Source organism: Phalacrocorax aristotelis, chromosome 7, assembly GCF_949628215.1.
Source record: "Phalacrocorax aristotelis chromosome 7, bGulAri2.1, whole genome shotgun sequence".
In the NCBI taxonomy this organism is placed as follows: Eukaryota; Metazoa; Chordata; class Aves; order Suliformes; family Phalacrocoracidae; genus Phalacrocorax; species Phalacrocorax aristotelis.
In genome coordinates, this window is record NC_134282.1 from 18227338 (window position 1) to 18252117 (window position 24780).

The 24780-nt window shown below is 40.8% G+C and overlaps 1 protein-coding gene across 1 annotated transcript in view; it reads left to right on the plus strand.

The window, feature by feature from the left end:
- Window positions 1-24780, plus strand: part of PSMD1 (proteasome 26S subunit, non-ATPase 1) — a 76126-nt gene that overhangs the window by 43351 nt on the left and 7995 nt on the right. The window contains exons 17-20 of the mRNA XM_075099053.1: window positions 6025-6139; window positions 9165-9281; window positions 17658-17760; window positions 23005-23174. Coding sequence (XP_074955154.1) covers window positions 6025-6139; window positions 9165-9281; window positions 17658-17760; window positions 23005-23174 — 505 coding nt within the window. The remainder of the gene's footprint in view (window positions 1-6024; window positions 6140-9164; window positions 9282-17657; window positions 17761-23004; window positions 23175-24780) is intronic.

Below are 24780 nucleotides of genomic sequence, written 5' to 3' on the forward strand. Positions count from 1 at the left end.
TTGGCAGCACTCAGCCTCGTCCTCCTGAGAGTGGGAGGCCTCCTAGAAGTTCTCATTCTTTAGCAAGTCTTGCTTAGGCAACCAGGAGGCATTTCAGAGAAAAACATTGTGGAGGAGGCGGCTGTGTTGTACATGAGATAGTTGCAGGAAATTCCTGGCAGGGGAACAGCTCAGATCGTTTTTGTCGAGAGAGAAAGAGAGGGTTTACACCCATGCTTAGCCTATACCGAAATATGTCAGTTTGTTGCATTTTCTTCTGCAGGTATTCAATCTTCTCTGTTTTCCCCTCTCTGCTACACACACCCCCTCCAGAAATGACTGCAAATTGTGCAATTAGATATTTGCATTCCTCCTTTATTAACTCGTTCATGGATGACATGAAACTTCTGTTAAGCTTTTCTTTTTCTAGTCTGTCACTGCACTACCAAAGCAACTTGTGGAAATAGTTCTGTATCAAATGATTACTTCAAGTCAGATAGTTTAGAAGGTCATAAATATTTAGAATCTTTTGAAATATGACTGGGGAAACTTAATGAGGAATCTAAAAGATATATTTGACAATGTTCTTTAACTCTCTGACATTTCATTTTTCACTGAGTTGTAAAGTCCTTAAATATTTAGACTAAAAAATAAGCGTATGTTAATGATGCTTCAGACACTTCCATTTTTAGTCTCAATCACAAGACTAGTGTGATGGTTTATTTTCAGTCTTCTGTTTGTTTCCTTATTGATGCTACCTTATAGAACATATACAGGTTTCATGTTTATTTCTGAAATATAAAGATAAATGGCCATAGTTTTCTAACCTTCAAGACGTGCAATTCACAGAATTGGAGATAAACTGCACAAAGGTATTTGGATGTGGTTCTAACTGGGCTGTGATCTAAGAAACTAAGTGGAATATGCTTCAAGATACGGCAATACAGGTTTTTAATTTGTCTTTTGGTGTTGTTGCATGCCTCTTGGAAAAAAAGATGAAAGTGGATTGTTAAACAGAGTCGATGTACCTAACAGTGTTCCTGAACTTTCAGTAGTCCAATAAGGCTCTTGTAGGCAAAGCCTACTAAGAATTACAGTATCTGCAGATGTTGCAGTTGTAATTACCTTCAGAAAAAAAACAGTTTAGGCTCCTTACAGATTCCTAATAATGCTGCTGTAAGAAATGTTTCATGGTGAAAAGGAAATACAATTTCAGGGTTCTCTGCAAACTATGGAGGACCTTCCATGGTCAACATCATGGATTGAAAGGAAAACTGACTGCCTTCCCTGTCCAGCTGACCTGTTCTGGTTTTGTCATGTTAGTCTGTGCTAGTAACAGTCGACATCCTGGTTTTTATTCTGTGAATTTTTGCACTGGAGGCTTAAGAAAAACTTTCTTTCCTCTTTCTTTGGAAGTAATGAAGAACTCAAAACTTTCTTTGGTTTCTCAGAAATTTTAGGGCGCATACAAGATAAGTATCAATATATATATAGAGAGAGATATATTTATATATATATTTATGTGTATATAAATGTCACTTAAATTATATCCCGGAGATGAACATCCGCAGGAATGGGATCAAAGTTGAGGATAAAGTTAAGGTCATTGGGCAAGAGTTAGGCAGCTCCTCGTGTTCTTTCTGGTTCTGGTTTCAGTGAAGATTCAAAATCCTTGGCCACGTAGAGTGTTTGTTTCTTGTGGAAGTTTTGAGAGCAACCAGTTGGTGAGTAAAACTAATAAAATGCTAGCTGTTATGTTTTGCTGAGAATCTCATTACTCTCTTCGTGCATCTTTATTTTCTTCCATGGTTTCATTAATGACTTCTGCAAGAAACCAAACTGGATCTTGGGGTAAATCCTTCATCTGCAGCCCATATATCACAACAGTAGAGCTTATCCTAGTGTAGGGTGGAAACAAAGCTGTAGCTGACTACTGTGTTGAAGTCCTGTAGAAGAAACTTCTAGGCTTTTCTGGATTCTTGATTCATTTAGTTTCCTGGTAACAGAGAGAACAAAGTTGAAACTAGTTGTGATGTTTGGGGTTTTTTGTATTGGGTCTGGATTCACTGACGTCTGTATTTTGATGCCTTATGTAGGAGCAGTTGAGCAATTTTCAGACGAAAATGAAGGAAATAATCAGGCCATTGTTTTGTCATCGTTTTGCTGCAGTAGTAAAATGTAATTGCAAAAGCAAACTGCTTGAGCAAAACCAGTGTTAGGAAAAAAGGAAGGAACCAGTGAATTAAAGATAATTTGGTTTAAAAATAGACATTGCCTATCTTTCTAAGATATACAGCCCAGTTTAGAGATGTGTTTTAGGCTTTAATGTAGGAATTTTTAGATTAAATTACTGGACTCTGTTATGGGAAGGTCAGACTAGAGGACTATGGTATGTAGCTTCTGTCCTCAAAATATATTAGATATACTCCAGATTTAGAATTTTTACTACGACTTTTAAGAGGGGGGAAAATTTGTGTCTGGAGATGAAACTTTTGCCCACTAAATCTCCAGATGTTATCCTGGTATTTCATGTGATGTTGTCTTCTGTGTTTAACTTGCAGTAATGACAGAGGTCCATATTAGGACTGACTAGTCTGTTGAGTGTGACTTCTGATAAACCATCTATCTTTTTTTAGTACTGCTTTTAAGTCTTATTGCATTTTGTTACTTCTCTCCCTCCCCCACCAGAGGTTTCTACTCAATAACCACATTGATTCATCCATCAGCACAAGAGTGGTGGAGAGCTCTACAGCAGGGAGCTAGAGGGGTGGACTTTGTTTGGGAACCTGCATGGGGCTTGGTACCAGTGAAGTGGAAACTTCCTCCGTCAGCAGCAAGACTGCCCCTCCATTGTGCTGAATGTCAAGTCAGCAGCTTGTGTGTCTGTGCTCTAAACGAGGGGTGAAAGCCTTGGGCCGGGGAGGAGAATGTGGTCATGTTTTAAACACAGTCCTGAACTGGATTGCCGGTTGGAAGTAATGCCATGGGAGCACGATTGCAGCCTGTAACTGCTTATGAGGGCTTTTTAATTTTTCTTTTGATCACTTCACAGAATTGTCTTGCATTTTATGAATTTTAGTACATGTATGTTGGGTTTATATGGGCTAACCTTTGGCAACAGCGTGTAGGACTTTGTAAAGCATCCCAGCCATAAAGCGAGCAAGCAAATTTTATTGCTTAAACACTGATGCCAACAGAGCTCTTGTGTACTTGAAGTCCTGTCCTCTGATAAGCATTTTTACAAGGCTCTTTAGTTTTCTCAACCCACTTGTGGTTCTGCCTTCTAGTACTCTGTTATGTGGGAAGATACTTTTTGAAGATTGCGGATTCAAGAAGACTGCATTACCAGGGAAAGCAGTGGGGCACCTTCAGTAGCTTTAACTCCCAAAGTGGATTTACAGAAGGCCCCCTGTCAAAATGTTTGAACCTTTTATGGATACATTTGAAGTAAAAGTGTTTAAAATAATGGCCACAAATAATGCAAATCTGGCTAAGAATTCCAAAACGAATTAGTGTACATGAATCCTGATTTTATAATAAAGACTGTTGGAAATTCTGAGCATTCGGACACAAAGATGTGTCCAAGTTAATGATTCTATAAAATCTAGCTTTCTGAACAGTAATTTAATGATTAATGCTTCAAAGTGCATAATCACATCTCTGCCAGATGTTTTTCTCTTCTTTGGCTCACAATCTGCCTGTTCAACATTTGCTGAAGTAAAGCAAACACAAAGGTGTTACGAGTCTTTGTGCAAGAACTGAAGTTGTCTGTGTCGCTGAATGCTTGGGCTCATTTATTACAGGATTTGTGATTCCTGGTCTCCACATCAGCTCATTTTTAAAAAAAAACATTGTCAGCATCCAAGCTGTTATTTGAGCAAGAGACTGACAGGTAGTTTTATATATGTAGTTTATAGTCTTCACTTCTACGCAGGATAGAATTGTTCCATTTCCCAGCTCTTCCCCCTTTCTTAACATTTGTCATCACGGCTGCATCTTAGAGGCAACAGAATTTTCAGCAACTTTGTCTTCGTTCCTTTATTCCTGTGTGTATTTTTTTTGCTGCTGTTTGGTTTTTTTAATGTGGTGGTGGTAGGTGGGATTCTTTCCCCATGCAGAAGAAACAGGCTGTTGGAAGCAGGGATGAGGTAGATCTGGGTACTTGCTGCCGTTACTGCTGAGGAGTTGCGTAGCCCCTGAAACCTGAGTGCCTTTGGGTCCTTTCAGCAATTCTAGAGGAGGACTGGAGCCTGTGTGCCTGTGTGGAGGTGGTGCTGCCTGTCTGCGATCAGCTGGAGCAGAAGCGAGGAGTGTAAAGAGGAGTTTAGGACTAGTTATCAGAGGACGCGTTGGGAAAGTGTTGAAATGGGAAGAGGTAATAGCTGGAGTAGAAATTAACTGATTTTGTGTGTATAGCTGAAGCATGACTGTGTGGTGATATGAGCATGTCTTTGGTCCCCAGTCAGAATGAAAGAAGTTAGTTAACTAGATTATTGCTTAAGGTCTTTTTTACTTCTGTTTTCTATGATTCAGGTATTTATTTTAAGTAAAACCAATGCTGGAGCATACCCTATAATGGGTTTTTTACCTCTTGACAATGATCCTGCATGGTGCTGTATTTCCTGTGCACAACAGATACTGCCGCCACCCTCCAACCTCCATCTTTCAGTGTAGCAAACGTAAGACGGGAAGCCAAGACTAAGGTGTTCTTGGCTCTTCCTTTCTATGTTTCAGACTGAAATCAGTTTATAGTAAAAGTAAATGGCTTGCAAGGCTGCTTTTAGGATTGTGAATGGGACAATTAAAAAGCTCATCTGGGCTGCAAGACACAGGGAGATGGAGTGGATAACCAGATGATGTGCACTCTGAAAACACATAATTAAATCACTTGTAGTTTGTAGTTTTCCATCTTTCTTTTTCATGAGCATGTACTTGCCAACCACATTCCTGCACTGCTCTTGTGTTTATGGTGTCATGAGATTGGGTAAATTTGACAGATTAGCTGTGATGGATGTGCTTGCCATGAGTTGAGAATGCAGACTTGTCTGATGTAGAGAAGTTTATTTTACAAACAATTTTGCCTTTGCTGCATTAGAAATGCTGAAGTTGGCAGTGTATGATATTATGAGGTGTTTGTGTGGCATCAAAATTAAGAGTGATAAATTTGACTACAAAGACATGAGGGAAATTAATATATCCAGACCTGCAAGTGAGTTCTGCCCTACTTCAGAAATACTCAATATTCACAAGACTCTTTGCATTAGCAACATGTGCTTCTTGCTGTAGGAAATTATGGGTTTCCTTTCATCTCCCTCAGCACTGGGCTAGAAGTTCTGTTGCTATAATGACTGGTGGGTCACTGGTTCCCAGGGATGAGGCATGGAGCATATGCTCCCTTTCCAGACCTCTTAAAAGTCAGCAACACCGCAGTGTGAAACTGTAAGGAGGCAACAGTAGACATTGCTGATACACTGGTTGGAAGTGTGTGTTGTATCAGTATTTCCTCACATGCTTTGATTTACAGCAGTAGGTGGGGGGTGAGGAAGAGTCAGCAGAAGCAGTGATTGTGAAAGGGAGTTTGGGACCCACCAACCCTGAAGGTTGATTGAGTACTGCAGTTGGGTTTAGTCTGCTGATGGGAGATTTAGTACTGTGTCTCTCATGGAGAGAAAACATCTGCTGGTGGAAGGTCTGTCACAGCAGCATGATTTCTAAAGAGAAAGACCTCAGCTTCAATAGAGATGTCATTCTGCTGGGTAATCTTTTAAAGGCATAAAATATGCACTAAAAAAGAAGACTTTAGTAGTGGGAACTGTGTGTGATATCTGCAGTGATAGGGAAGTCTATTCATTTGTGCATTTCCCTGTTCTCCTCTTAGTCCGTTTGTTCCACCCCTCTGGTTTACGTTTTGAAAAATGCAAAATGTACAGCGTGGAAGGACAATTTTAAATTTTCCAGTATGAACAGAATGAAGTCTCCACATTTTTAATAATAATAATAATAATAATAATAATAATAAACAACTCTTTTTTTGCCTTTCTTTAGGACTCCTGAGCAGTGTCCGAGTGTGGTTTCTTTGCTGTCAGAGAGCTACAATCCCCATGTGCGTTATGGGGCTGCCATGGCTTTGGGTATCTGCTGTGCGGGAACTGGAAACAAGGTGAGGACGAGAAGCCATCCATTGGCAAGCCTCTTTCTGCTCTTTCCTTCCACAGACACGTTTGTGTGGAAACATCACAGAGATCTGATTTCTTGCGCAAGTACGCTGCTAGCCAGCTGGACTAGAGCAATACTTCTTTAAATTCTTTAACTGTCCTGGGCATAGAGGTTCTTTTCCTGCTTGTACAGAATAGATAAAAGTAGAAGAATGTTTTTATACATTATTTCTACATTCTTGGAATTTTGTCTTCAAAACTTCCCTTAGAGTTTTCTTACTGACACGTTGCCACTGAACTTCAAGTGTATGTTCAGTACTCCAAAATCTGTAGTCCTTTGCCTTTGAAGTTGACCTTTTACAGACTGCTTTAGGGGGAACAGGAAAACAGCAGGTGTTTTGCGTAACCCTAGCTCCTTTCTTTTCTGTGATACACAGTTCATGGAAGATCCATGTAGTATAGCCAAGTGCAAGGAAATTTAATGAAATTTGCTGTAGTTTCAGTGTGTAACTCACAGCCAGTAAATTTTATTCTTCCTTTGTAAGTGTCAGTGAAGGATAATTCTCACAGATTATATCAGGGACCTTTTGGAGTACAAGGATTCCCACTTCTGCTGTGGGAAGTGAGTGCTCATTCGGACAAGCAGCAAGTAAACTTGGGGATAAGCTTCTTCTATTTCACCCACATGTGTGTATCATCTGTACTGGTACTGAATTGCAGTTTCAAAACAGGTGCACGGACTGTCCATGTGGAAATAATATTTTGTGCTTCTGAGTCTTTGCTAAATCCCACACTTATCTGTATCATCCCTTCCTCAGGTAGTATTAAACACTTGGTCTGTGGCTTTTGCAAGTGAGCGCTCCCCAACAAGTCACTTGTATTGTGAAATGCACAGAATGCTGATGTGCCCTTCCTGCTGTCTTCAGTATCTAAAGCATGCAAACTGAAAGTCCTATTTTTATCCAGGTTACTTTATTCTCAAGTGGAAAGTGGAATCAAGGAGCTAATTATTTTTAACCTGCTGCATCTGACAAGTTGATTTAAGTGGAAATGCTTTTAGTTGCACAAAGGAGTCTGTTTTATTTCCAGATACATTGTGTGATAAAGACCTAAAACATCTGATTATATGCAGACATGTCTTCCAGAGAGCTTATATTAGTAGGCTTTGAAGGCCCAAATATATTCAACTTTGGAGATTGGAAAGTTCAGCTTTTTGTCATAATGGATGTTCTATACGTGGTATTGAATGTGTGCCAAAGAATGAATGAGTCACCTTCAGGTGGAGAAGCACAGCCTTCAAGATAGCTCAGTTGGCAAAAGCAGTCTAAGCGAAGGCACAATATTGTGCTAGAAGTGGTTCTTAGAAATAGTGTTTTATAAAAAATCAGCTTGTTTTTAAAAGCCTCACCCTGACAGAGGTAACACCGAGAGGGGTCTCTGCTGGGAGACTCATGCACTCAGTTGCATTTGCTCATGTCCTCAGTTTAAGTATGGACAGGAGAGAGCTCTGTACAAGAGATTGCCAAGTGACTGTCTGACTTCTGTAATCAGAAGATCACGTAATAGTTTAAAAGAGCTCTTTTTGCTTCGTAGGGTGGATGTCTAACTGTTATCCCTCCTGTTCCAAAGAGTATCTAACAGCTTGCTTCACATGCCGTTTCAGAGTACTTTTAGAAAACCCCTGTGTTGCCACAGACCAAATTTATCTATGCAGCCCATGGCTGTACAACTGCTGTCTAAGGTTTATTCACTTAAATCTGAAGAGCGTGGCTGGTGAAGGCTGGCTGAGCCCACTAATAACTTGCTGCTGTTGAAACAGGTAGTCTTGGTCCCTCCTGCTGCCTTCTCCTCTGTCTCATGTCTAGCTCCCTAGGGAGCTGATTCAGACACAAACTTACAGAAAACTGACCCAGATAACAAAAAAGGGAACAGTTCTCTGAATCATTGAGCTGAAAAAGCTCACTGAGAGGTGAGAGAAGAGCTGCAGCTAGCACAGGGAAAGAGGAGGGACTGGATAGCTGAAGGGAAATTGGAGGAGAGGGATCTCATTTTGGTAGCAGTGAGTTTAGGTGAGCTCAGTTGTTCTGTGTAATGTCGGCTGAGGACCTTGCATGGTTAGAAATGAATTTGTCTGTAAAAATTATATTTAAGTCATGGTTTGCAAAGTGGCAGAACAGTAAATGGAGATAAAAAAATCTGCCTAAAGAGATGATTTAGTCTGAGATGTCTGAAAATTGTGCATGCTGGTCTTGGGTATATCTAAGCAGCATTTATTACAGTAGAGTCTCTTATAGCTTTTCATAATCAGTGACTGCACTGAAAGGAATGCTTATTCATAGATCATTGTAGATGATGTTCCTGTTGCACTTAGCTGGGAATTCACTGAATTTGGAGAAGCAATAGAGCGTTTTGCAATGTTTTAAAAACCTAATCTGCTCTATGGGTGCGTGAGGCAGCCGCACTTGATGTCCGTTTGAAATGAATGCTTTCATGGGATGCTAAATGTTACAGCTTCTAATAAAGGGTAAGGCCAAGAACTGGGGACCTGGATTGTTTTGCCATCTCATTTTCTAATGTCCAACATGATTGATACCTGTGGTGCATTTGTTCCTTACACAGAAAATGAAGGTAACACTGGTGTTTTTTGATGAGTAGAATGGCAAATAAAGTGTACAAATAATTTATGTGTACTATATAAGGCACGTCAGTAGTTCTAATGTAATGAATGCGTCTGTGCTTACAACAAATGTTGTTTATCTCCAGCCCTATTTCTGCTGGTAGATCTTGTTCCATACATCACTGGGTATTTGTGGGGCTTTTGTTCTTTCCAGTTTTTAGATCAAACTCCAGAAAAATACAGATTTCTTCTTTGTTTACCAAGAACAGGCAAAATATATTTAAAAGTAGCTCTGATAGCGTCAATCTGATAACCTTCAATTAGAGTCCTGAATCCTTGCATACTAAAAATAATACTATTAACTTTGTGACTGCTGATTTCTTGGGTTTTTGGTTATTTGTTTTGTTTTTTAGGAAGCCATTAATTTGCTTGAGCCAATGACAAATGATCCTGTGAACTATGTACGTCAAGGAGCTCTGATTGCATCTGCCCTTATAATGATCCAGCAGACTGAGATTACCTGCCCAAAGGTAACATGGCATACCTTACACACCAGTTTGTTAGGTGGGAAAATGGTCTTGGATGCCAAATCTTTAGTGCTTGGCACTGCACGTAAGCACTGGCAAGAGAGTGTACGTGCCTTGTAAAGAGCCAGAGCTGAATGCACAGCAGGAAACTACTGCGTGGGTCAGAGCATGCACTTTCAAATGGGGGAGCAATGCATGCTGGTTGAAACATGCCTGATAGATGAAGCATTTTAACACTAGGCATTTACAAGAATAAATGCTTTTTCTTAAAAGGTCTAAAAGCATCTTATAATAAAAAGAAAGTGACCGTCTTCCACTAACATGCACTGAGGCCAGTATGCTCATGACTTATGTGAACACTGTTATTTAGTAAAGAAGCTGGTTTTGATGATAGTAAACTTAGTATTGGATGTGGTCACCCTGTGGAAGTCCCATTATAACTGTTTCTTTTGTAGCTAGTCTTACTTTTCAGGGTGAAACAGTTTCTGCTGCCAGAATGGCTTTCTAGCAAATATATATATTTTAATGGAGTTTTTCTTTCTGCTCAGAAGGCAAAAAGGATTGCATATGCTGTGTTTAGCTTTTAAAAATAGATTGCCCTGTGAATATATGACAGATGATGATATGCAAACATTTGTACAGACTAAAAGTCCACATCAATAGAAGCTCCGAGGTTCCTAATTTCATCTGCTCTGGTAAGTGCTGAGGCAGAGCAGTCGCTGGTACTTCGCTACTCATCTGTCGTATATGGGTTGTTTTTATTGATGTAATTTTAGAAATTGAACTGTGATAAAAACAGCCACTTTTTTACTGCATTTGGATGGGGAGAAAATAGGAAAAAAAAACAAACCACTTTGTCCAGTGGAAAATTTTAATTGGGAAAGTCAGTGAAGGAAATCTACAGATACAGGTGTTTGGGTATTTCCAAGTAATGGAACAGGAAGATTTGCTGGCAGACAGTTTGTTCCTTTGAATTATTAAAAACAAGCAAACAAACAAACCACCCAACCAGTTAGTTTTCACTGAGCGGAATCTTGGAGCGCTGTGTATATTATCAGAACTGTAGTTCAACTGAATAAGCCAGCAGAGAACACTAGAGTGTTGTTGGATCCCCTCATCTTCTGAAAAGATACAAAGTCTCTGTAATGTAAAGCTGAATTATCTTTCTATGGAAAGAAACTGTTATTTGGTTTTATTTCTTCCTTGGTCAGGTGCTTGGAATGCCAACCCTCGATCTAAGAGATCCAGTTTAATCATTCTGCGCTCCTCTAATGTTGGGCAAATTGTATAGCTCTCCCATGCCTCAGTTTCCCACCTGAAAGAAATAAGGGTGATACTTTCTTCTGTGAAAGGACATTATGAGAATAGATTCATTTTAGTTTGCAAAGCACCCTGATCCTCTTGGGCTGGGAATTGCAGGCTGCACTGAACCAGTCAGACATCCAAGACTGTTGTGGATTATTTGCTGAGTTTGTATGTTGGAGTTTCAAGTCTTTTTGAGATGGTAGGTGAAAGAGTCTGCGTGTCCTAAAGAAAAGTGCAGATAGGAAAACAGCTAGCAAAAATACAAATTATTTGAGGTGTGTAATAAGTCAAATCTCTTTCCCTGAAGAGGCCTGGTAACTTTGACTCCAGAGGTACATGTAATACCTAGGCATGTTAAACGGGTGATTAAGATAGTTGGCTAGCAAATACAGGATGAGATGTATAGTCTGGGGTTCAGTGGCTTGTTTAAAAATGGGGAGAGGAACTGAAAAAGCTTTATGCCAGAGCCTTGTTTCAGCCAAGATTTGTGTGGTGCTACACAGTATAGCTACAGAATAAAATCCATTACCCAGTCATAGAAGCACTGCAGACACTAAAAAGCAAACAAACACCCCCCAAAAAAACCATACAGATTATAAATGAATAAACAATGCCTGAAATATTCTCCTAATTTAGGAACTTAACGCAGAATATATAAATTTTACTTCTTTTGAACACCCCAAAAGTTAGTTATAACCGTCATAGTTTCTTGCTCAAAAGTAAAAAGAGTATTTTGAGGAATATGCTGCCAAATAAGTTATTTGTTATCCATGGGAAACTTTTTTTGGAGTGCTTTGCCAGTCTGAAGAAAAATTTTTACTCTGATGTGAAAGGGTCGAGTTCAGAAAGCTCGCCATTTTTTGATTACAGTGACATATTTTGATCTGATTAGATTCCTAAGTGGCACACTGGTACACTGTGTGCTGATGTGTCTAACCTAATGTATGTGAGTATTTGCATTGCTGGATAAGCAGCTAGTAAGAGGAGCACGATGGATTTCATATCCTACAAGCTGTACGTGTGGTCTTGATGGGGGTTACAGAGAAGCTAAACTTTACGTATCATCATGTGAGAGATGGTGATTTTAATAAAGATTGTGACTTAAAGTCTGACCAGCTTCCTGTCGTTACTTTTCAGTTTTGTCAGTTCTTGGATTATTTTTTTTTTGTAAACTTCTTGTTTCTGAGCTTTGGGTTAGAAGGACTTTAAATTCTCTGGTGATAATTTGGGATGAAGATTGTAGCAAATAATCTGCCTTTAATGATTTAGATTTTTCAGGAATAAAATAAATGCAGAGTTTCGAGACCTGAGCGCTGTTTATTGCTGTCATTTTGGCATTGCAAAGATTTAAGAATTGAAGTATTTTGGTTTAAAAGAAACCATTTTGTTGTGAGAGAATGTAGATGTATGCCTTTGAATCACCTTTGCTGTTGTCTTTCCTTTGTATTCATCTTCTTTTTTTGTTGTGCTCACTCTTTATTTAAACAAATAATTTTAAAAGTTTAAATTTAAATGAAGAGTTTAAATAAAGAGTTGTCATTATATGGAGGTCCCTTGAACCTGCAAGTTGCTGAAGTGCCCAAATCTTGTGTAAAGCCAATTTGGCCTCTTTGGAGTTGAAACACAATTCCTCCATGTGCAGCCAGCATGATTTTTCCTGACCTCTGTTGATACATTTAAGAACCATATTAGTACAGGATATAGAACAAGAAGTGTATTTTGTGAAATGGAATCCTAAATTAGAGATGTAGTGAGATAGTTGTAACAGAAATCAATGACAACTTAATTATGTATTTGTGACCTGCAGGGCAATTAAGACAGCAATTCTGGAGACACACAACATGTCTAACATCTTGAATTGATTTTACTTTTTCCAAGTTTTGTGTTAGGATAGTTATCTTGGCAAAATGAAAAGATAATAAGCAAGGTCAAGGCCATTCCTCCATCCTCCTTCGATCATCTTCACCTATTATCTTTAAGATGCTGTGAAGAAAACAGGACCGGTTTGCTCTCTTTTTCCCCCATTTAGATGAAATGCTAGGTCTTGCAAGGATGCAAGAACGATTTTTGCTATATTCTAGTAGCACCTTCACATTCCTTCATATAAGCCTGTTACCGTTAGATGCTTCTGCATACTCCATGCTCTTTCAAGAGAGCAAGCGTATGCAGATTAACTTAAACTTTTGAAGAAGATAGAACATGCAAACAGTTTAAAACCCATTTTATGCAAAACGGATTCCTAAATACTCTTATTCTTAAGAACTTGCATTTGCAAAAAGCATCATACATGTTATCTGCCACTGTTTCCCTTAGTTAACTATCTTATTCTTAACAATCTAATGGGCGTCATGTGCATGAGTGTTGACTGGTGGAGAGAGAAGTGGTAAACAACCTGATAAATGACAGCCCCGTGGGTTTGTGGTAGGAAATGGTGCTGTATCATTCTCATCTCTTAAAGGCTGTGTTGTTTCCTCAGTGTTTCCAAGGTTGCGCATTTGGCCTCATTTGAAATCAGCAGCATGTTGTTTTGGCCAGCACTAATTATCAGAATGGGGTGGGGGTGGGGGGTGTATTGCTAGTAAAGATGAAATGAGTCACTGCCTACGTTTTAGTGTTCGTCCTGGAAGTTCCCAAAATAAATTTCTTGATAGCATTTCCAAATGCTATAAAATTTTTAAAGTGCTTGAAGGTTTCAAGGGAGAAACAGAGCTTGTGGGTTACACAGCATATTAAATAAACCTATCCAGTAGTTTGGGATGTGCTTGCTGCTGTGGTTTGAAGGAAAAATAGTACCAGACCAAAGGGGTTTACTAGACAAGCTGGCAGATTTTGTATCAACAGCTTAAGAAATTACTGTCTGTTGACATCTTGCTCCATTCTGTAGGAGTTCAGTGTCCCAACTGCAAAGGCAGAACTGAGCTTTTCTCTGTACTGCACTTGCTTTCTCTAAAGTGATGGAGCAATGGCTCCATGTGAGGACGATACCTTCCTGAAATGCTACAGCTGGAGCTGCCGAAGCAGGCTTTCCCCAACAGCAAGGAAGGTTTTCAACTGGGACCTGATCCGGTCAAAAATCCCATTCCTGTGAAGCATTTGCTTTATAGGACAGCCTGAATAAGCATGTAGGCCTACCGCACATTCAAGTGTTGAGGCAGTCCTTCCATCTGGGTTTCCCTGGTCCCTAAGGCCAGGAAGGGTAGTCTCCCACCCTTTCGTAGGACACCTTTGCTTCCGCTGATGTTAAAATAAAGCTTTGGAAAGGGCATGCTTGCTCAGTACCTTTTCCAGGGTTGGCAGTGGTCCATCGCTCATGATGCACAGGTATGCAGAATTTATCTGAAAGCAGAATGCCCTTGATGTGGCACTAGATATTTTATATTTTTATAAGTAGAGGGTTTAAGGACTATTTCTCATTGTAGCTATTTGGCATTTGTTCATTGAACACCTGCTGTCAGCTGATTCCCTGCTGTAACCTGTCTGTGTCACCTGGAGAAGTGGCAATTGATCTGCTCAGGTTTAGCAGCCAGGTTTTGATACCTTGCAGTTGTCAGTGTCCCAGTTAGCTCGCTGCCTGGCCACAGCGTCCTGGTGCCACAGCTGGTGGGTTCCTGGTGGGCTTGTAGCCCAGCTGTTTTGTTCATCTGCTCTGAACTAATGTACGTGTGAGTAGGAGCTGTGGAAGGCATATTAGGGGAAGGGTGCTCACAGGAGCAGTGTGCCATGACCAGGTGAGGTGGATGACTTCCCCTGCCTCGCTTTGCCCAGACGAGGCGTTTGTGCCCTCTGTTCTGAGGTGCTGCTCCGTCAGACTTCAGACGCCAGCGTGAACATTAGCAGTTCTGCTGAATGTCTTTTCACTTCACCCAGCGTTTCGTTCCCTAAAGATTTGATTATGGTGTAAATTCCAGATTACAGTTCGCTGAATGAGCTTTGTAACATTGCTCTGTTTTTATAAACATTCCAAACCCAGAAGCTGAGCCCAGAGTCACTGGAATGATGTGCTCTAAACAAAACCAGTGAAATTCTACCGCTCAGCTCAACCAGAACAAGAGTTTTACATGTTGCTTCTCTGTCTCAGTCCCAAATAATATCTGAAGGCTTTGGTTCAACTAGTCTGCATGTGGTTGCCCTTAATACTGCACGAGGGCCTGTTCCAGGTTGTAAATGCAAACTAAGATATTTTTCCAGTATACAAGAGGTCAGGTGTAAGAAACAAACTATTTTTATTAAGTGTGTAAACCTAAGTGTAAGTTTTTATAAATAAGAGTCTGAAAACACATAGATGGTATGAAGCCAGAGCAGATTTTTGTCAGTATATCCAGAATAAACGCTGTATTGTGTGTGCAATATCTCCCTGCCACACATCTGTCTGTGTGGCTGCCCTCAAAATGTACGTCGCTCCTTTTTCTTAGCTTTAAAAAATGCAAGGAAATTTAAGTTGCCTCCTTTAGGGGACAAGCACTAGTAACAAAAAACTTTTTCATGCAAAGGGGAGTTCATGAATAGAGAATAAATATTAGCACACAAATTGCTGGACTGACTTAGACGGAAAAATGGAAATAGCTGTCAGTTTTTATAAATGCCTTCCGCTTTACCAGAGGAGCGTTGTTTTGTTCAGCTTCACTGCTCCTGTTCAAAAGTGGCTGGTTCCTCTGGTGCCTCACAGTTGTGAGACTGTCCATTTGTGTGAAACAAAGTAACTTTGTTTAGCAGGTCATGATTCACTCGTATAAATGTCAGTGTCTTCCCTGTCGCAGACTGGGAAATCTCATCAGGTTAGATGCTATCGGTGCTGAAGGAGTTGAGGTGTCAAGTAGTACGGCTGGGTTAATGGCTGAAAGAGCAATGTCAGGAAAGGTATCAACCAGATAGTGTCTGTTCCTTTAGGACACCTGTGTTTTAAACAGTGTGATGAGTTAACACGCAACGAGGACTATTTTGCAGAAAACATGCGGTCTTAATCTGAAGTGTTTACTATGTAGGGCTGCCAAGCAGCATTGCGGCTCTTGGGTATAATGCTCATGGGTTAAAGAGGCAAACTCTGTCTTTCCCATCCCACACATTGGACATAAACTCTAAAAGGTAGAGTCTGAACTTCTTAATGATCTGGTCAAAAATTCACACGTGAAATGTGGTGAAATTTATTGCTAGCGTTACCTCGGCTGCAGGATGACCTCATGGCTCTGATGTGCTTTTACTGGGGAACCTGATCTCATGCTTTGCTGAGAAACTCCTACGGTTTAGTTTATCCCCTCAGTCAGCTCTTAGTTCTGTTTTGATCTTTTTTCTTTTTTTTTTTTTTTTTTTTTAAACACCTTGATGAATCCCAGTTTAAGAAAATGTTATTCCCAGGACAGTTCTCATGTCACTGACTCAGTTGTATGAATTGTTGTTTTTTCCCAGGTGCAAAAACTCTTTCTGTAAGCACTTTGAGATTCCCCAGTGCACCCCAAGATGGGCCACATGTGCCAGCAGTGATGCCTGAAGGCTGCTCCTGGTGCTCAGTGCTGCCCACACTTAGCATAGCTCTGGAGCTTGCAGTGTCCTGCATGGATGGGGTACTGGCTGTTCGCTGCGTGCTGTTATCTGACAGAAGGACCCTCCTGAGTGTCATAATCAATGTTTAAGTCTCCTTCATTGGTACAGTTAGGCACTGGGAGCATCAGAGGCTGTGCAAGAGTATGTTCCTAATGGTGGTGTTGAAGCTTGGCTTCTTTGCTTACAGCACAAACTAAGTGTGTTTCACAGCTGAAAGGTAGCACTTTTCTTCAGACACTTGTCACTGAGCTAATGTCACTGGTGTCCCCGGAGAGGCACATGCTCTTTGGCTGTGAAAAGTGGCTAGGGGGTTGTCTGGTATTAGGGTTTTATACTTGGAAACTTTAACTGCATTTGCAGTACTAGGTACTGCTATATGTCTGGTGGCTGTGTCTGGCCTTACTGCCTTACGCCAGAAGTTTGTCCTCTCATCTGTGGCTGCAGATGTAGGAAGAGGACTTGGAATACCAGCAACAAAGTGGACCAATAGTGGGGAAAAGCTTGTTCAAGATGTCTTGGAAGGAGCCTTTTTGAAAAGGCCTCATTTGCTTTTCAGCATGTCAAGTGAAGGCTTAGTATGAAAAAAGAAAAAATTAAACCAAAATGTCACATGGTTATCTGGATTAAAATTAATTTAGGGAAGAGGTATAAAAAAATCCTTCCAGACATGCTGTGGATGGAATGCAGCTTCCCATGTTTTGACTGGGTTGCAGATTGGGATTTCCTGGTCTGCTTTTTCAGCTATAAAAATTACTTGAGCTATACTGTTGCTCCACTGTATATATTAAAAGATATAAGTTATTAATATGTGATAAAGCCTTAGGTATTGCTGGATGTGATATGGTTGTCTCTTTAACACTTAGTGAACTAGCGAAAGATGAAGCTGTTCAAAGCAATGATGATAATAAAAGGAAAGGTTTAGTGATTTCCCTTACTAATATGTGCTTAAGATATTGTGGTCAATGTACCGTGGCATAAATTGTTACTTTATTGAATATTTTTATTAATAATTTTTCACCTAAAAGGTGGGAGTACAGTAGCAAAATTTGCTGATTATGCACCATAGGGGCATTATCAATACAGCAGAAATACTGTACAGGAAAAATGGAATAGGTTTGAGGTTTTCAGCAGTAGGAATTGGAGGAAATGTAATAAAGTGCAGCATCATGCACCTAAGAATATAGAGTAGTTCTTGCTATAAACTCATCAGTTAGTCTTTTATTCCAGTGGTACTCCAGAGATTCTCAGGCTATTCCTGTAAGGCTGGCAAAATGTGGTTTGGAAACACATGTCCATCATGACTATTTTAAAATTGCTATATGGGTATCTCCAAGTGGGGAAAACCTCTGCAATTAATTATTAGTGGGATGACTTGTAACACCAGTGAAGCTGGTTGAAGAGACAAATGTTGTCTTAGGATGCAGAAATCTGGGGTGTTTCCGTTAAAGACAGAATATTTGACTCATGCGTTCAGTTTTATAATCTCTCTCTTTTTTTTTTTTCTTTTTTTCTTTTTTTTTTTTTTTTTAAATCCAGGTCAGCCAGTTCAGACAACTCTATTCCAAAGTGATCAATGATAAGCATGATGATGTTATGGCAAAGTTTGGAGCAATCCTGGCACAAGGTGTTTTGGATGCAGGTAATTCCCCAAACATTTAATGCAGTCAAAATTTCTTAAACTTGTTCGGCTACAATAGCTGTAATAGCAAATGTCATTTGGGAGACAAGGTGCTGGGATTATGCCTGTTGTGTAATAGTATCAAGAAATCTCAAATTATAAGTCATTTCAGCTAATTAAAGAAATAAACCCTGTTTTGTAGTTTCGGCTTGTGTCAGCATACTTCTGTTAGGAGAGACTCAGTGCAGTCACTGGGGCAGAATTTGTGTCCAGAAGTCTGGACAAATATAACTTTTTTTTCTCCAAGTCTGTTTTGTCACCCTGAATTTTGTTTTATAGCATGATGGGTTGCTGCTTTATTTTCCAAGTAAGCACCTAATCCAGAAATTTGGAAACCTTGTGGTATCCAGGCCTCATAATTCACTTTTTCTTTTAAAACTTGACATAACCATTTTGGGAAAAAAAAAAAAATTACATATATTTTTAAAAACTAGGTTTTGCCTCTTTCCTGATTCTTAAGAGAGGTATTGCACAAAGAGGGAAGCATAGTTAACCTCATCAGTGTTACTTCAGAAGACCCGGTTAGTCTCAAGACAACTACCTTTTTCTAGCGGACAAACTATCATTTCATGAATGTTAATGATTAAACGTTGATCCAAGGATAGGATTCTCTAAAAACATTAGCATTTAATAAGGGCTGAATTGTAGGGCCTATTAAGGAAGGCTTCTGTAAGCAAAGAGGACAGGCAATGTTTTGTTTTGAATTTTTTCTTCTGCTGGAGTTAAGACTTGTACAGTGCTGTGTGGTGTCAATAGCACACCCTTTCCAAGTTCCCAGACAGTTTCTCCCATCTGGTCTCACGTGCTGTGGCCTTTTCTTGCCATGCACCTCCTTATTCCTGGTGGTAGGTAGAAACAAGCTGGTTTTCCCTGTACTTCTGAGATCAAGGTTAGTCCTGAAGTCACATAAGCAGAGGAGTCTCATGTATTTGTCTCTGTGGTGTGGCTTAATTAAGCACAGCACCATGCACCGTGGTTACACAGTGTTTGTATGAAATTACTACATCTCCAAGCCATGTGGCAGGGGGAAAAAAACTTAGGGCTGCCTACACCTATCTGCAGCTTAAAAAACAAGCTTAAAAAGCTCTATTCCTGGTGGGCGTGTGGCAGTCAGGCTGCTCTGTGTTCTATGACTAGGGCTACTTGGAGAAGAAAGCAGCAGGAACCACCTTCCTTATCTGTCTTGCTTCCCAGTTACCCCTCCTGGAGCTCAGACTGAGCAACATTCTTGGCACAAGACTGTTAGAATAGTTTTGGTCATTCCCTTACTCATACTGTGTTGCTGGGAAACCAGAGCCCAGCTGGCTTAGATTTTTCTCTCAGCAGTATAGGCCTGCTTCAAATTCTGACCTTTGAGATTAAATCATAAAAATGCAGCTAAAAACTTATTTGCTTCCTATGTCACTCATGTATTTTATAATTATTTGGAAACCAGAAGCATCCAATTTTAATAAACATGTGAATTTGTGCCAACTTTAACCTCTTTATTTCTTGCTGAGTGGCATGGGGAAAGGCTGTGAACTACCCTTCCTTAACCTATTGCCACTTTCATTAGGGCCTCTTAAAAGAATAAATTATTTTTATCTCTCCCATACAACTACAAGTGCTTATCTGAAACAATGAGCTATAGAATTTAATTATCACTACCAGGAAGAAAAGGTTCTTTGTGTCATCTGCTACAGTTGAGTTTGGGTTTCTTTGTTGGTGTGTTTTGGTTGGTAGGTTTTTGGTGGGGTTTTTGGTTTTTTTGGGGGGGAAGGAGAAAAGTATAATTCTCTTCCAATGACAGGCTTTGATTAAAAGTGCAAGATTTCCAGTGCGCGGCTGGGAAATGATGCACCAAAGGTGGGGTTTTTGCTGTGACAATGACACAGTCATTAGACTGGTGTTCCATGGAAGGAGCAGGGTACCTTGGGAGCGCTGAAGTGGAAATTAAGAATTTGGTCATTGTCTAATTGTTAGCAGCTACATTTTTTGCTTCTTTAATAAAATAAGAAAAATGTAGACACAAATTTAAACTTAAGGATTTTTTTTTCCCCATAAACCTCTGAACTTTTATAATGCTCCCCTTTATGTACAAACATGCTTTCTTATTCCAGGCCAATGATTCCCTTTCTGTTCTTTGCAAAACCAATATGCTTTATTTTCTGGAGTATATATTTGTAAATGTGAGCTACCGAAGGGATATACTGATCTAATTAGATGTCAGCATTTTACCTGCTTGAAAACTATTTTGCCCTCTGGACTCTGGTTCTTAATGCCGCATTTCTCAATCAGTGAGAAAAAAGGAGGAGCAGCAGTCACTACACAAATATGTACGTAGTATATCTGGAAAATCCTTTTCTCTATATTTAGGAAAGGTTTGGGTGGGGTCAGCAGTGCAATGGGTTGGGGACAGAGTGTAGCACTGGGCAGTGCAGGCTGAAGCCAAAGAAGCTGCTGACGGCCTGGTGGTGAATGTACTGGATTCTCCACAGTTTGGAGATATTTGTAATGAGTGAAAAAGTGTCATCCAACTTACAGAGGAAAGAGTTGCCTATCTCCTCATTGCTGTCTCTCCAAACACATCTTCATCTTGCATGATGTGTTATATTTTAGATGTTAAAGACTTCAGTAAAAAAATAAACTTTGCATAAGGTCTGCCCTCCCACGTGTTGAGTTTGGTGCTACTGTGTCCCTCCTTTCTCCTGTCTGTCCCTCTGTTCGTGAGCTCGTCATGAAAAGTTAGACCTAACTTTCTGGTAGTTAGGAAAAAAGCCACTACCCTGTGCTAATGTTTTTGTCCATTAGATTAGAGCTACCTTGTGTTTCATTGCCCATGTGAATCAGACTGCTGGCACATGCTGAAATCAACTTTTCCTGGGTTTTGATAGCTCATCCTGTGAGATTTTGACTTTTCTGTGCTGCTGCTACAGTTCAGGTTGTCTTCGTTCACTACATAGATGAAGCGGATTCTAAGTCTTTGCTGACAGAGAAAGAAACAACGTGATACTGTTTGAAAACGGGATGCTGCCTAGGCCAAGCTTGGAAACTAGATTAAGATGCTTTATGCAACTTGGAAATTAATGATTATTGTGCTGACGTTGTCCTGGCCTCCACTGCCAGAACATTACCAAGTGCCACCATGACTATGTAAAGAGTGAGTTCATGGAAGTATATAAATCATTGGTGTCTGCTTATGCACTCCCGCTCTAGTAACTGATCTAAACTTGAGCCAGCAAATTCTCATAGCCTTTAGAAGGGCTGCTTTAATTCTAGCAAACCTTGCCACAGTGGCAGTATGAATTCTGGGAGATGGACCTTACAGTACTACCCAAGGAGCCCTGAAAATCTTTTCTGTGGTGTTTGTTTTTTTTTTTTTTCCCAGGCTTCATGTCGCAGCTTTCATCCATCCAGCCAAAGATCTGGAATGTATTCCCTTCCAGGCTGTCAGGGCTGCTACTTAATCATGAAGATAAAGCACAGTTGTGCAATATCATGTCTCCCCACCTTTCCTGCTCCCTGCAAAAGCCTTGGAGTGAGGGTGGGCTGCGTGTGGGTGTAAAACAGAAAGAAGTTGCATGACAGCATCTTTTCAGTATGAAATCTGTTACTCATCCAGGAAATTCCAGAGATTGGATAATATAATTCTAAAGGTTCAAATAAATTCTGAAAATTGAAGTCCATAAGTTTGATAAAGTCTGGTTAAGCTGCTTGTGCAACAGTCACTGGGCTGCTTGATCCAGAATATCTGCAGATTACCGACCTGGCACTTTTGCAGTGATGCAGTGAAGAAAAGTTCAAAACAGAGATGGGGGAGAAGACCAGAAGTTTGAGTGTGCAATGTTTGACGTGTTTAAGGATAGCACAAGGCCTTAGGCAGCCCTCCTTAATGCTGTGGCAACTTCAGGTATAAGGGCGAGAGAATGGTATCGGAGAAAATAATGAGAAGCAGAGCAAACCTAGCAGTAGTAACAGATGAGACTGTATCATTGCCTTTCTTCAAAGAGGCAGCTGGAGGGAGTTCTGTAGTCAAACAGCAGGAGATCTATTGCTACCAGAAAGGGAAAAGCAAGGAGATAGTATGTACACAAAATATCTTACAGGAGGGCATCAAAATCCTCCATCTTCCACTGTGTCTTCTGGGACTAACACTGACATACCTAAGATGAGATTACTGTTTCATTCAGGGCTTTCATTAGTTTTGGCAGGAAAAATCAGTTTTGCTTGTCTTTAAAACTCAGAGAGCTCCATTGCTGCCTGGCTCTATCAAGGTGGCTGTGTGAGGCAGGGGAATGCTACTGCAGTTCGGGGTTTTCAGCTATAAATCACCCTGAGTTTGGAATGAGTGGGCATTTTTATTTAAATTAACCACCCTGTGCCTGGTCTTGTCAGCAGTAATGGACTTGCCTGGTGCCCTCTTCAGCTCAGTTCACTGTGTTCATCATAAGACTGAAGATCAGATTAACACTTTCTCACTCTGTCTGCAAGCCCAATTTGTCAATTTGGTTTCTAGCTGGACATTTCTGCATTACATCAACATAGAGAGTTGTTTTGGTCTCTGCTTTGCAAGCACAAAGCTAAGACCTAGTTGTCTGGCAGAGATGTAATTTTGCTGCAAAGATTGCAGGAGCTTGTCTCTTTGCTGCTTAGATTGATAACCTCTAGAAGCAACTTCTGAAGTTGCTGCTGTTTACATTTTTTCTACTGAGATGGTGTAGGATAAAAACCTAGGCATATTTCTTCTGAATAACTGACAGTTCAGGGAGGCAGCCGCAGAAAGAAAAGTTTCTGTGTGCACTGCTTTATATGCAGTGTTTTCCTTGAGTCCTGTCTTGTGGACCATCTATATGCTGTGTTTTAAAACTGCTTATGGAGAAAGTTTGCCTTTTTCTCCCTTCTCCCTGCCTTCTGAACTGTAGTTTTGTTTAACCCATGTCCTGGCAAAATGAGCGTGGAAGGGCTGTATTCATTGATCGTGTTTGGGTAATATCTAGCAGATAGAGCAGTTTGGTTGTTATGCTGCCCATCTATTTTGCTGTGTAAGCTGAGATCACAGTGAAAGAGGGAGGTGCGTTCCACAGGAGAAAGCTGGCAGCATTGTGGCCTGGCTAGCGCTGTGTAGCCCCCTTCACAGCAGCTGTTTTAGAGATGCACCGCTCAGGTGTCTTTGTGAAGTACCCAGGAATGCATTAACTAACTTACTTCATTTATGATTCTGTACAGGGGGCCATAACGTAACGATTTCGCTGCAGTCGAGGACAGGACATACTCACATGCCTTCCGTGGTGGGGGTTCTGGTCTTCACCCAGTTCTGGTTCTGGTTCCCCTTGTCACACTTCTTGTCGCTGGCTTTCACCCCAACCTGTGTCATTGGCCTTAACAAGGATCTTAAGGTACGTAGTGAACAGAGAGGAGAAGAGGTGCTGATACCTGCTTGGAAGACTTGTGTGGTCTGGGGGGGGTGTGATTGGATTTGTTGGCTTTCTTTGCAGGACTCCAGCATGTTTGTGCTAGAAGAGGCACTAACTGGAAGAATTCTGAAAAGCAGGCTTAAATTGCAGAACTGGTGGTGGGAATAGGAACAAGAAAAATGTAGAGGGCAGACTTTACTTTAAAGTAGGTTACAAAGAAAGGAATTCTAGTTAGTATATGTGGGCAGAGACCACCCCATTATCATTCCAGAAGGTCAACGTTATAAATAAAAAGTGTGTTGTCCCCCTGCCCTCCCATATAAATTATGTGATATTCTCCCCTAGGAAAGCTAGCAGTATGAAAAAAGGATTTGTTTGGATTCCTTGGGGAGCAGCAAGTCATGGGTACTGCACTTTTCTTATTCATCTCTCCTTCCAGCCGATCAGCTTTGATATGGCCCCTGCAAGCTGTGTACCGTGCTGGGTCTCCTGTGCTGATGAACTGAGCTAGTAACTTCCACAAAAAAGCTTTTGAATATGGCAGGGCAGGCATGTGCAGCCCCATCCCATCACTGCTGCAGGCTTATTCTGCAATGCAGATAGCATGCATAGAGCTGGGCTGCTCTCAGAGTCCCTCTGTGGGACTGAGCCAGCTTGCTGGATTGCAGGCACTGGACCAAAACTTTATGGCTCTAGGTTGCTCTTCTCCACCTGTCTTGGGCTGAGCATAGAGTCAGTCTATACACAGCTCAAAATTTTCACTCTGTTTGAAGAGAGGGGTTTGCATGAAAATGCCTTCCCTGCCCCGCCCCGCCAAAAACTTCACAGGGGTTGCATCACTGCTTGTCTCTGCACCACCACCCCTGCCCGGCAATGATCGGCTCAACACCTTTTTGTCTGCTTGGCTGTACTGCCATCTTGACTCCCTCTCCCCATCCCTGAGAGTTTCCAGAGAGCCCAAACAGCTGTAGGTGAGGTTATGTTGTGTAAAATGGCATGCATACTAAAGCCGGCTACAGGCTGGATGTATGTTATGCACTGCACCACACCCACCTTGCTTCCTCAGAGCAGCCCCTGTTCTGCTGTTGCTCTGTCATGTGTCATAAAGGAAGAGAGCTGAGATACTGCAGAAATTAGTTCAGTTTAAGAATTTGGATTGGGTGGCAAAAGATGCTTTCTGCCCTTGCTTAAGTACCTGAGAGTAAGAGATTGACATTGGTAACCTACCCGCAAAATGTACTGTCCTTTTGCAAGAGGTGAATGTCAGGCAGTGCTTGCTTTGCCCCCTGTGCATTGACAGAGCAGATCTTCACTTAGATCTTAAACCAATTTTATGTTAATACGAGCAGGCACAGCAACGACATCAAAACCACAAAAGCTTTGAAACAACGAAAACAAAGCATGGTGTGAATAGTGTGGAGTGTATGGAGAAGGCTAGGAGCACTTGCCAGAGTCAAATTATTGAATAATTAAATAACATTGTTCTAGTTGAACTGTTGCCACTGATAACAGTTTCTCAGCTTCCGGAAGGGGAGAAGGGGAAGCTTGTATTCTTCAGAGGATCTGGGTTTGTCTCTGCTGGAAGGAA